General features: G+C 44.1%; 1 protein-coding gene across 1 annotated transcript in view; it reads right to left on the minus strand.

Annotated features, from left to right (window-relative positions):
• MIPEP (mitochondrial intermediate peptidase) overlaps positions 1 to 13,811 on the minus strand; it is a 596,799-nt gene that overhangs the window by 443,326 nt on the left and 139,662 nt on the right. The window contains exon 8 of the mRNA XM_085621596.1: positions 1,863 to 1,911. Within this exon, the coding sequence (XP_085477722.1) occupies positions 1,863 to 1,911 (49 nt within the window). The remainder of the gene's footprint in view (positions 1 to 1,862; positions 1,912 to 13,811) is intronic.

The raw sequence follows: 13,811 nt of genomic DNA on the forward strand, positions 1-13,811 counted from the left end.
TCCCTATGACGTTCTCGAATAATTTTATCACCAAGGTGGATCAGCTGTTTGGTAGTTTTCTGTGGCAGGGCAAGAAAGCCTGAGTCTCACTGAAGAAGCTGCAATTAGCAAAAGATAAAGGCGGCCTGGGTCTCCCCTCGTTCAGGAACTATCAGACAGCGTATCTTTGCAAACAGGGTGCTCAGTGGTTGATAAAATCCCCAGCTTATACACCAGTATGGGTTAATATTGAGGAGTCGCTAGTAGATCACGCGCCTCTGGAAGCCCTTCTTACTATGGACCTGTCACATCTACCACACTCCAAATATATCATGCTAAATACTAGACGGGCTTTGCTCAGACTCGACCAAACACATAAAACAAAGTTGACATTCACTAGGTCATCGTTTATGTCCTTGTGGAGAAATTCCCATCTCAAATATAATGGTAGTGGACTATTCTGGGAGTCTTGGTCCGAGAAGGGCATTAACTTGGTGAAGGACCTGTATGATGATAAGACTCCACTGCCGTTCTCGATCTTGCAACAGAGGTATGATCTTACCCCGATGGATTTTTATGATTTCTTGAAAATCAAAGCGATGCTAACCGCTCGTAATTTCTCTCCATATACACCATGGTTAATAATTCATCTCCCACGTCTTATGTACGCGGGCCACTTCGTTTCGAGGGTGTATAAACTATTATTGCCTTTACCCACGACAAAACACAAAATGGTGGAATCAAATTGGGAGGCTGAGCCAAATCTAACAGGCATAACTTTTGACTGGGATGTGATCCATAAGTTGGCCCTTAAACACAAAGTCTCACCCATCCTATTCCAAACGAAATATATGCTACTCAACAGGGCATTCTGGACGCCGGATAAGCTTTTCAAATGTAAATTAAGGGAATCTCCTATGTGTTGGAACTGTCAATCAGGCTCTGGTGATCTTGCACACATGCTATTTAACTGTCCTTCGTTAGGGGATTACTGGGGGAAAATATTTGACTGCATTTATCACGTGTTCAAGATACGGCCTGTACAGGACTTTGTATATGTCATTTTAGGGGCGCTGGACCCACAAATATCAACTGTTCAAGATCGTCAGCTTTTGGACTTAATGCTAACAATGGCATGTAAAGTGGTACTTTGCAAATGGAAAAATGCGAGTGAGGTGAGCTTCAAAATCTGGCAGGAGTGGTTATCTTTCCTGAGAGGTTCTAATAATCCGGCTCTACAAGCTTCTACTTGGAGCCCTTCCAATAGAAAGCTTTGGAAATCATTGGACGCATCCTCCTTTCATTATGAGCCACCTTGAGATATTATATTGCGGATTGGTCCCGTTGACCGGGGTTGTTTGAGAGTACAGCCGTGATTACCCTCTTGAGCCCAGAGGCGCCGCACCCACACATTGTATATATATATATGTACCTGTATATTGATGATGCAAGCAGGAGTTGATTTACTTTATATTATTTGTTATTTGTTATTAGTTTTTTGTTATTTGTAATTGTTTGCAATTGGCTGACTCGAACCTTTTTGTACGGAAGAGTTACTGTATTGTCATTGTTATTTCAATAAAAACGATTTGAAATAAAAAAAAAGAAATGTATCATTGCATATAAACAATTTCACAGAATTTGAATCTTAGTCATGCCATTATTTCGGAGAACAGTTCTAATAAAGATAAACACTCTGCAAGACGGCACGATGTACAATCAAAAATATCTACTTCAAAAGACTTTTCTGAAACACATTGCATTTCAATACAATAGAGAAAGTGGCCGGTTCTTACGAACTGGTGATATTCCTAATGCCTTCCAACAGGTGGATGCACTTTTTATATAATGAAAACAATTACAAAAGATTAACAGGATCTCACCTTTCAGTTAGTTTTTCAGACAATGTCTCAAGAAATGTCATCACGTTCTCTAGAATAGAGCAGTAGACAAGAAAATCAGAAAATGTAATTACAGGTCAGATGGGACGTAAATTTTAGTCACATTACTTTACATTATAAGCAGTCAGCAAAAAATATATGAACTACCCCAAATGATTTATTTGCCATTTATAACAGAACATGTCCATTTAGGTTTTTCTCACACAGCAACAAAAAAGTATCACCAGTGTCACGTGGCCCATCGGGACATTGTCGTCTTCACTAAGTTAGCATGAGCACGTTGCAGCCTGCCTGCTGCTTTGCGCACGTTACTACATGTCATTATTTTTTTGCAATATTTTCTACGGCTGCTTTCACATGAGAACTCGTCGCTGTGTTTGCTCTCTGCCTGTTCCTGGGATTTTGACTGAACATTATGTGCAAGGCCCCTTGTTATTTTGATCTGGCCAGACCTTAACCATTAGACAAAACATACCGATGCAGCTGTTGTTTGGACAAATGTACTTGGGTTTTAATAGACTACATGAATAGGTAGCACACATTTGGAGAGGGACCTTTCCAGGGAGAAGGGCAAGACAGCACCTATGATGTAGATCTACCATCTATAGGCTAAGGTATGGGGTCTGCTGACAAAGCCCAGAGATCTTCTAATATATAATAATACTTCTTCTTAACAAGGGGAGGGAGAGATTAGGCTCCATTGTCTTTTTATGACGACATGTCCCTTTATGATTTATGGACTAGCTGCTGTGCTGACTGTATTTGTACTATGCATTTTTCTGCTTGGTGTGGCACGTATACTGCATGTTAGGGCACATTAGTTAAAATACATATTTTAAACCATTTTGTGTCTCTGTCAGATCTTATTGTGAAAAAGTACAAGAGTGTCAGCGAAAGGGTGTGTCTTGTTACCGCGATTCCTGAGAGATCTGGGAGTGTTGTGTTCTGGAGTGTCTAATCATTTGTTTCTCTGTGAGCAAGTAGGAGAGCAAGTGAGACGCTATAGCTAGTCGGTCCTGGGTTCGTGGCTACTAAGGTGGTAGGAAGACTCAGTCCCTATACACCAAGGTCCTGTAATCCTGCGCATAGTTCTATGTTTGTGCAGAATCTCTGCAACATGGCGCCACTATGGTTTGGTCTGGTACTTATTCACGGGACACCTGAGTAGCACTTGTGCTTGTCCGCAATAGCCTCTCACCGGTTTCTGGTGACGTCCGTGGTGAGTGGGCTTAGCCTCCTATATTTTATATATTTTATAGGTTTTTCAAGCTTGAATTTTAAAAGGTTTTGTTTTTCTCTCTGAACCTGGTTTTGCGCTACCGTTCTCTTGGCTTACCTTTTTCCATTTTTATTATGGCAATCCCTATTGCAGCGCCTAACCGCGCGGCGGTTACGGTATTGTTGACTCAACGTGGAGTCGCCAATGCGGGGGTGTCCTTTATCTTTGTTGTCGAGGCGGACACGACTCACCGCTTCGAGGTCTTTTACTCTTGAGTTACATTTCCGGCTGTAGATGGAAATGATAATTTGTTTCATGAATATACAGTAGCCGCAGTGCCGCAGGCTTATCGCCCTTATGCATTACTTGAAGTTCCGTTGAAATCCTGGGAGTATACCATCTGGTTTAATGGCACCCTTCTTCACCCTGTTTCTGTGGTTCATTTAGGCCCCTTATCGGTAGATGGGGGCACTTGGCCTGTTTTGGCTGGTTTTACACCACATCCAAATTATCTTACTGTTACACTCGCAGAGCTACGTCAGCTACATACATCATTAATTCACATACACAGAAGTGCCATACAGTTTATGTCGCATGCGATTCAAGTGGTTCCGGCTGGAGCTGTGCTTCCTCTGCCTGGACACGGCGGTGGCCTTGTCATAAGCCCAGTCATTGTTAATACTGTGATGGGCAAACGTCCTCAGAATAGAGATGATTTACCTTATTGGCTTGCAGAAACATTTAAGCAACTCTTAGCTGTTTTTCTGCAAACTACTCCTGTAGAAAAACACAGGATCCTAACAATGAGTTTACCGAGTGGTATTATTCCCGCTTTAGCGGACTGCCCCACCTGGTGGATGGTGTTTGCTTCAGTGTATACACTGTCCTTTGGCACCCCCACCATGAGCGTTCTACCATGCGTTCTAAAGAAGGTTCAGGATGAACACGGGGCTGTTCCAGTCTTGGAATTGAGAATGATTAGTGGGAATGTACCCTATAGTCGCTAATATGATTCTGGCCAACATCAAAAGTGAGGCAGTTTGCTTACAAGTGCGCCAACGTCTATCGGCTGTGGCGGACGTGGACTGGCAGCGGCAGTTGCCGATTATTATTGCGGAGGTGTATACCTCATCGGGACGCAATAGTTTGGGAGTAAGACCTTTTACTTAGGTACAGAACAAGCTCCCTCCTGAAAAGGAGGGACGCCCAGTCTTTCCTAAAAAGGCTTGGAATAAAAATCAGCGGCAGCAACAGCAGAAGCCTCGTTCTTGTGCAGATTCGCCTCCACCTGCCGCTTCTGAACGTAGATATGATTTGCATGACCGCACTAAAGAGGTTCCAGGTTCCTGATCCTCATCCTCCTCGTTCCTTTCAGGAATCGTCGGATCATTATTTCCGCAGAGGAGGGAGTCAGGATCGCAGAGAAAGCGAGTCTGCGCAAGCAAGACGTGACCCGCTGCGCCAGTTTGATGTGAAAGTCAAGCAGGGGGAACCACCTCAATATCGTGCCCCATTTCAGAAGAAAAAAGTTGCTGCTTTGTCTGCAAAGTATGCCTCAGACGGTGAGAACCCTGCTCCTCGACAGGAGTTGGGCTGTAACTCTGCTGGACAGCGTGGCGGAGGTTACCATAGTGCGGCAGAAACTCCACCAGCGTCTGGAGGCGAAAGCAACTGACACTTTTATTACAGTGGAAACAGCTAATACTCGAGTTGCTCCTCCAGACAGATTTCACGTAGTAAGACTCCAAATTGAAGGTGATATTAAACAAACAATTAAAGCAGTGTTTTGGAAAAACCTCACTTCTTCTTATGATATTTTGTTGGTGGAGGTTGATTGGCCTACCCCTTTTGTTCTGGCTTCCTCTAGAGGGGAAGATGTTATTATTCCTAGTTTTTCGCAATATGTTCCTGACGATGATAAAATGGCTTATGCCTCGAAGTGGGCGTTAGCCTGATCTCCGGCGTTATATCGCAATCAGGCAGGTTGGGACGAGGGTTCCCCAGTTCATGTGATTCCTTTGCATTCCACACCACAGCCCCAACCACGGTATCCAATAAAACGAGACGCAGTTGGAATACCAGGGTGGGATTGAACCCTGTGTTTCATCAATGAATAATCCTCTTTTTTCGATATTGAAACCGGACAGTTCATATCGCATAGTTCTAGATTACAGACATTTAAACAGTCACGTCGTACCTTTGCGGTTCAGAACACACATAGCTCTGCGTTAGTGAATAACATTGTTTGCAAAAAATAAAAAACAACCTTGGATATTTCCAATGGATTTTTCAGTCATTCTCTGGCTCCTGAGAGCCGCGATTTGACTGCATTCAGTGCGTTGGGCAATCAGCGCCGATATGCGAGATAGCCTATGGGATATAAGCATAGCCCTGGTGTGTTTGCAGCACGCATAGTTTCCTTTTGCATGAGATCGACCCTGATGCCTTCTCGTTCGCAATGACATAAACTTGACAGATGATGAATTACACATGCATCTCTTGTGTGAGGACCGCATTATCACACGTTTTGCAAACTTTGGTTACAAATTCAACTTTGCTAAATCTGATATCGCCTTCTTGGCGGTTCTTTTTCTTGGTTGTGAACTAAATAATGAAGGTAGAGTGCTGTCCCCCCCACTTTCTGAAGAAATGTGTGCAACTACAGCCTCCATCAACACTTAAAAAATTGCAATCCTTGCTGTTTTTTTTAAAATTTCGGGAGTACATACATTCCTGATTATTCCCAGCGTATCAAACATCTTTACTCATTGATATAACCTGCTTTCTCGGCTTCCAAAACATACTGCGATTCTCTGGTCTCTGCAGTCTGATCTGCTTGTGACCAACTTTTTGTTAACACAAGACAATTCTACTTATTTGGTCATAAGGATTGTACCAGGCGCATTGGGTTTTACCTACTTTACGTTCAATGAAGGGGACACGGTCCCCATTGCTTATAAGTCGCATTCGTACACTTAAGCTGAGATGCGTTTCTCTTCTATAGAATTTCTTTTGACAGCCGTACAGATGGCGATTCTGAAAGAACGCTCTCTGGCTCAGGGTAAACACATTTTTATGGTTTCGCCGGTACCTGCTTTAGAAGCAGTTATGAAGGCTAGTGTTCCAAATTCCCAAGCCTTGCATACACATTGGATACAATGGGCTAGCTCTTTGATGTCTGCTGATGTCAATTTTATCTTTGACCCTTCTTAACAGACGCAGAAGTTTCTACAATATGAACATGTTCATCCACCTTCTTTATCATTACTCCCACTTGATCAGTACAAATGCATTATATACACTGATGGATCTGCGCAGCCGGCCATTGGTTGTAAACATGCTTATTCAGCAGCCTGCGCAATTGTGGCAGGGAAGATTGTTGATGGGGATTTTAAATCCTCCTTGGTACACACACAGTCTCTTGGTGATTGCACGGCCCAATTGGCAGAGCTACGTGTTCTTCTGGACACAAAATGATTTTCGTGATTCAAAAGGTAGAGCAATTAAGCTTAAAACGCTTTGGGTTAAAGTGGCCGCTCTTAAGGAATTTTTGCCACTGACACAGGTTATCCATACTTTGCGCCATCAGCATTTGGGAACACACGTGGTGGGTAATACGCTGGCTGATGAGGCAGCCAAATCTGCAGTAGCCACTTGTTCAGTAGCGGCAGTCACTAGGTCTATGACTAAAATTGATGATGATATTTTGGCGCCTGTTGCTGCGAAGAAAGAGGGAAACCTTGGGGAACGGAGTTTCCCCAAGGTTTCCCTTCACGTTATTCATATCACTTGTCTTCTGATCAAGTTCCATTTGCAACTATCTCGTCCATTGGGGATCGGTTGATTCCCAACGAGGACTGCAAACTTTCTGTGATAATTGCTGCTCACGAGGGCATGGCTTCTGCACATGCTGGAGTAACTGCGACAATTTCTCTTTTACAGCAATGTTTTTGGTGGCTTGGGTTATATCAACAGGCACGTAAATATGTGCTTTCTTGTGACATTTGTCAACAAATTAAGCCTTCTACTGTTACCCGTCCCCCACACACTCAACTTTACATTTCAAATCAACCCTTTGGTTGTATTTACCTTGATCACAGCGATCCTTTGACATCTGACACTGCTTTTAAACCTATCTTGGTTGCAGTGGATCTGTGCACTAGATTCCTTTGGGTTTGGCCACAACGTAGTGCTGACGCTCGAACTGTCAAAGGATTTGTGTATCTTTGTCAGAAAGTTTGCCTGTGGCACCTTCCGTTCTGACCAAGGTCCTACATTTACCTCTAAGGCTTACCGGGATGCAATGAAGTCTCTGGGGGTGAAGGTGCAATTTTCATCTCCATACCGGCCTGAGGGCAATTCTATTGTGGAGTGGATGAACCGTGACGTAAAACAATCTTTGACAGCTAGAGTCTTAGGTACTGGCAGGGGTTGGCTGACTCATCTCAATGGAGTCCAAAGTGCACTAAATAATCTCCCTAGAAGATCTCTTGGTGGGCGGACCCCATGCGAAATGCTCTTTGGCATTAAAATGTTTGTGCCAGACCTTGATGGTCTAGACGTTGGGGCGGCTGCCGCATCCTTTGACATAGATAATCATTGTGCTATGTTACAGAATATACAAACAGCTTGTGAATCACAACCAAAAGCCCAGTTGCTCTCTTCCACGCATCCAGCGGTGCAGATTCCGGTTTCTGGCTGGCTTGGAGGTCCGGGAAAAAGTGGAGAACAAAAAACAATTTGGTCCATCATACCGTGCTCCAGTCAGAGTCCTTGGTTTGAAAGGCACCCGTACTGTAATCCTGCCTCCATCACCTGGTCGTAAGGAGAATCGTTACATTTCAATAGAAAATGTCAAGCTACACCATATGGCCGATACTGAATAGTAATCTTCCGAGCATTCCACGCCGAGATGTTTCACTGAATCCGATGGCTTCGGTTTCTTCAACTGCTCCCCAGCTAATGGAAGGGGAGATGGATACTTCAATTGATTTATTGCCTGTTTTACTTTCTACTTCCACCACTGCAGATATTGAGTATGCTTCTCCTCCAGTTGAGGTCATAATTAACATTCCTGGGAGTACCATACCTGAACCATCAAATACAGCGCAAACCCCATTGTTTCAGCAGGGGGCCAGTGGTTATATATGGACCATACTAGCTTTTCATCGGACACATCTTCCTCGTCATCATCTGTGGCAGAGTCCCCAACCGTACCAGTCTTTTCATCTCCTGGTTCAAAAAGACTTACCTAGTCCCGCCCTGGACATACATCTGGATGGTGCTTACAATGATATTCCTCTTCATGTGGATTGGGTTTGTGACTGTGTTTTTTTTGCTGATTAATGGCCATTATTTACCTGAACGCTCTGCTGTGAACTTTGTTGACGGAGTTCTGGCCCCTCATATGTCGTCCCATAAAATGAGAAGAGACCAAGCCCTTGTCAATATATCAGCGTTCCCTGTTGCTGATGGCATTGTTTGGGATAAAGTATCATACCATATCCATGGCTCGACCGAAACTTTAAACATTCCATACGTGTTCCGCGTTTCCTTAGGAGATGTGGTTTTGCCTGACATACATTCTGATGACTGGGATGTTCATGCAGTTCATTCATTGTTCTCCAATCTAAAATATCATGCTGCTTATGACGCTGAAGATTTGTATTTGAATTCGGCAAATTATGCAGATTTATTCTGTTATCAACATTATAGCCATCATTTTTTACACAAGACCAACACTCTGAGACCGTTTTATTATTTTACACAGTGGGATCATTGCCCAACACCTTTATAGGGGAGTTCAAAGACCCAACAGAGTAAATGTAATCTTTCGGAAACCCAGTCCTATTTTTATAAACTAAAGATGCCGTCCCAAACTAAATTCATGTTGACACACACTAAGTTAGTTTACTCCCTGTCCTTCAGGAATGATTTGTCCCTGAAGGTTAGGAGCACTGGAAGGACACAATAGATTTAAAATCCATTTGGGGTACTAAAGATTGGCAAGTGCAGGGCACGGAAGATTTGCATCATGCATGACAGATACCGTCTCAAATTTTATTTTTAAATGACACGGTACAACAGACTACTTGTTTTGGTTCAGCCAGGGCCAAAAATCCAAATATTCCCTCCATTCCATTATAGGCTTCATATGATACATGGCAAACACACACCAATTAAACAATTGTGGACTTAGCTATCATGTTTCAAAATGGCATACTTAACTCAAATATTGATCACTTGGGATGGTTACTGTGGCCAACGAGCTCCAATGCACGGCATTTGCATTTTTTGAATACCACAAGAGGGTTTACACAAAGTAGACCTGATCCACGTTTCCCACATTCCCATAGTTATAACATATTCAGTGGGTAAATTGTGTCAGCAATGGTTAGAACATTCCACATTGTCGTCTGTGAAACACTTTTCTCTTTTGTCAGGTGACATCTATCTGGCTGATTTAGGTCCAAAATCCCCTCGAACTAAACGTTTTATTTATTCAGCATATAATGAATTTTGGAAAGTGTCGCAAATGGAAGCTGCGGAGCGTCTACGCCAAACTGACCGAGTTAATTTAGAAAAAGTCCTTGCAGTGGTCGATAACAGGATTAATACACTGTCTTCCCATATATATATATATACTTTAGATAATATTGTATCATTTGTCATTGACATTGTTCAACATGAAGTGTCTGTTTTGTATCATTGTCAAAATCAGTTACGTTCTGTAATGCAGTTTGCATGGACCTTACAAACACTCAAAAATGGAAAAGTGCCAAGGGATTATTTGAAAGCTTCTGCACTGTTTTTGGAATTTAATTAAACTGATAAATAGATATGAATGTCCATGAAACATGCGACGTACATGCTGTTACATATTGAACAATCAGAACAGTTACCATTTTCTGTAGCAGAGACTGATTCAGCTGTATGGTTAATTCATGGGGTTATTTCACTGCCCATCTTATTTTTTCAGTTCACGGTGTGCATGAAACACTATCCGGTTGGTAGGTTTGAGCTCCTCGGCGGTAAATATATTCATGAATTATGGTTGTTACCTTTCACCTACATATGTCAGCGCGTGGATAAGGAAGTTCCTTACAGGGGAGGACTGTGATTCCACAGTAGGACATTCCCTAGTCTTTAAACAAGTTAAGTTGCACAGAGCCTGCAACGTTTCAGCACCTAATTTGGCTTGTTTTTTATAAGGTACCCCTGTCCCAGCTATTATTCCCGCACTAACTTTGATTGCTGCGGCTTACGGGCTGGCATCCTGTATATAGTAACGGTTTCCCAACGTGTAAAATGTTGCAGCAATGTCCTGTTTCCACCCACGCATGAGATAGTAGATAGTTCGCTTAGGCCTTTCATTCCAACTTTGAAAACGGATTTCAACAAGCTAAGCTGACTCAAAGCGCTATTGTTTCAACAAGAAGTCGCTCACACATAGGCTCAAGAGACCTTCGAATTGCAGGTGGCGAGAACCGCAAATGAGATACACTCGCTGCTAAACTCGAATCTCCCACTCCATTTTGGAGAATTAATACACCAAATATTTAACGCGTCGGATACAGAGGGACTTGCCCACTTTTTTAAACTCGTGGGATCCGGCTTTGTTTCTTCTTTTCAGACAATTTTTGGAGAAATACCGGCCTTTTTCTGTTCTATTTTTTCCAGCGCCTTCAGGTGTTTCCCCTGGTGCTCCTGTTGATTTGTGGCGTGCTGGTTCTCCTACTATTGCTTCACAATGGATGCTCGATCTGTGGAGCTGCCAAACCTGCTCCAGTTGCAGCTGTACCGTGATCGAATGTGGCAGCTTTTTGGTTCTATGCCAGTGACGACCTTTTCCATCGACTATTGGCTGAACTTCAATTATGACTACTTCACCTGCGTGCAACCTGTGTTTCACTGCCTCCGGTGCCCTTTTCAATGGGCCCTGGATGTCTGCCTCTTCAATACCAGACACACTGCCTAGGATTATGATCTGTTATTGCGTCCGTTGAAGGCCCATGACCAGGAATGTGCCATGTGTAGGAGTCTGTTGTGCGATCCTCTACTTGGACCAACGGCAGACTTGAATACCTGTGCCCATGCGCAGTGTCTTACAGCTCGGAGTTTCATCGAAGTTAATGCAGGTTGCCCTGAACGCTCCTAAAAGCCTCTGGATAAGAGGAGCATGTGTGTTCGTTCAATCTACTCAACTGGATGGCATACCTTTTCACAGTGGAAGGTACAGACAACATTCTGGAATTCATGGCATTCTGATTTCCCCGCAACATTTTTGTCTCTGACAACTAACTGAGAATGAATGGCTTTTTGAGTACCCAATTGGCAAAAGGTTTAGGGAAAAATAACTTGCAATAAAGATTTTTTGTGTTTGGCTTCATGAACATCATAATTGGAATACAACTGAGATGCTTTGCCTCTGCTTACCTTTACTTTTTTGTCTTAGAATACAGCTACTGATGTGGCCAAGGGGAGGGTGTCACGTGGCCCATAGGGACATTGTCGTCTTCACTAAGTTAGCAGGAGCACGTTTTCATCCTGCCTGTTGCTTTGTGCAGGTTACTACATGTCTTTATTTTTTGCAATATTTTCTATGGCTGCTTTCACATTAGAACTCATCACTGTGTTTGCTCTCTGCATGTTTCTGGGATTTGGACTGAACATTATGTGCAAGGTCGAACAACAATGCCCCTTGTTTTTTTGTTCTGGCCAGACCTTAGCCCTTAGACAAAACATACTGATGCAGCTGTTGTTTGGATAAATGTACTTGGGTTTTATTAAAATATACGAATAGGACCTTTCCAGGGAGAAGAGTGAGACCACACCTATGATGTAGATCTACCATCTATAGGCTAAGGTATGGGGTCTACTGACAAAGCCCAGAGATATTCTAATATATAATAATACTTCTTCTTAGCAAGTGAAGGGAGGTTAGGCTCCATTGTCTTTTTATGATGACATCTCCCTTTTTGATTTATAGACTAGATGCTATGCTGACTGTATTTGTACTATGCATTTTCCTGCTTGTTGTGGCACGTATACTGCATGTTAGGGCACGTTAGTTACAATAAATATTTTAAACTGTTTTGTGTCTCTGTCAGATCTTATTGAGGACAAGTACAAGAGTGCGAGCGAAAGGGTGTGACTTGTTACCGCGATTCCTGAGAGATCTGGGAGTGTTCCATTGTGGGGTGTCTAATCATTTGTTTCTCTGTGAGTGAGTAGGAGAGCAAGTGAGACACTAAAGCTAGTCAGTCCTGGACTCGTGGGTACTAAAGTGGTAGGAAGACTCAGTTCCTATACACCAAGGTCCTATAATCCTGCGCATAGTTCTGTGTATGTGCAGAATCCCTGCAACACCAGTATGAAGCAAATCAACCATGAAATGTGATATCCCTTGAAACACCATGGAAAGCAGGTTAATCACCCTAAGAATCCCTTGTAAATTAATTTACTTCAAAGTACTGTTCTTTCAAAAACAGTGTGCAAAGTGTGAATAATGTAGTTATTGCCCAACATTCTAGTTTTCTCTAGAATCCCTTATTGGTGGGACACTCTGCTAAAAAAAAAAAAAAACAGTGCCTTCCTTGGCAGTTGACAAACATAGAAGAGGAGTGTAAGTTTCGGGCTTCTAATGTAGTGTTTTGCTATGATCGTGTCAAGGCATCATTACGCCAATGTACTCTACTTGGGGCTGCTGCCAAGATCACCACTCAACCTCAGAAAGAGCAAAACCATGCATCTTGGAAGATGGCAGCTGCAGCTTTGCTCACCTCCGAGCCGCCTACCCGTCACCCTTCAGCTCCTGGCTGGTGTGCCACTGCCCTAGAGGGGTGCATCGGGGCTCCCCCCTCTGGGGCGCTCACAGCCCCAAAATTGCCCAGAGGAGAAGGCTTGGAGTGGCCTTCTGGTACCCATGGCTGGCTTTCTGTTCCCAGGTGAAGCGACTGGGAGGGTGCCGCCCCGGGGACAGGGTGAGTGGAGACACCATCGCAGGATGGTTGCGACACTTGGACCTCCTTGGGTGTGGTGTGAGGCCCTGGGCCTGACGGATTGCCGCAACTCGGCCCGCACAGCCTAGATTGGTGCACAGCCTCGGGACGTAGCTGATCGATTGCCCTTGTTGGCAGAGCCGCAGCGCCTCTGGCCCTGCTTTGGGATAGCCCCGCAAGGAGGTGAGTGGTGAAGGCCCCAGGGTGTCACTGAAAGGCCGTACTGCATTTGAGTATCTTGGTTGTGCCCCCCCCCCCCCCCCGGAACTGTGATGGATGGGGGCATTACAGGGGATGGGGGGGGACTCGCCGTGTGGCTGGTGGATCCAGCCATGGAGCGCCGGTTGTTGCTGTCATTCTTGGTAGAGGGGCACTGGTGGTTTGGGGAGGGGGGGGGACTGTTCATGCTCATTCCTGGGGCTGTCGTATCTTGCTGATCCATGCCATTTGCTGTCCCCGGCTGATGATCACCTGTGATTTAGATACGCTAAGGACAAAAATCCCCTGCCGGGCAAGTTGGGGGCACTGGATAAATGTTCCAAATTGGTGTGGGCACCGGGACCAGGGGCTGAAGCGCACAGAGGTGGGACTGATAGTATTGCAATCCTCACCGCCATTGCTCAGTCGCAGGATTCCCTGGAGACCAAAGAGTGGGGGGCTCAGATGTCAAGCTACTCCGTCAGGACCTCCATCGAGCTGTGGACAGGATAA

This window comes from Triturus cristatus, chromosome 8 (genome assembly GCF_964204655.1).
Source record: "Triturus cristatus chromosome 8, aTriCri1.1, whole genome shotgun sequence".
NCBI classification, from domain to species: Eukaryota; Metazoa; Chordata; class Amphibia; order Caudata; family Salamandridae; genus Triturus; species Triturus cristatus.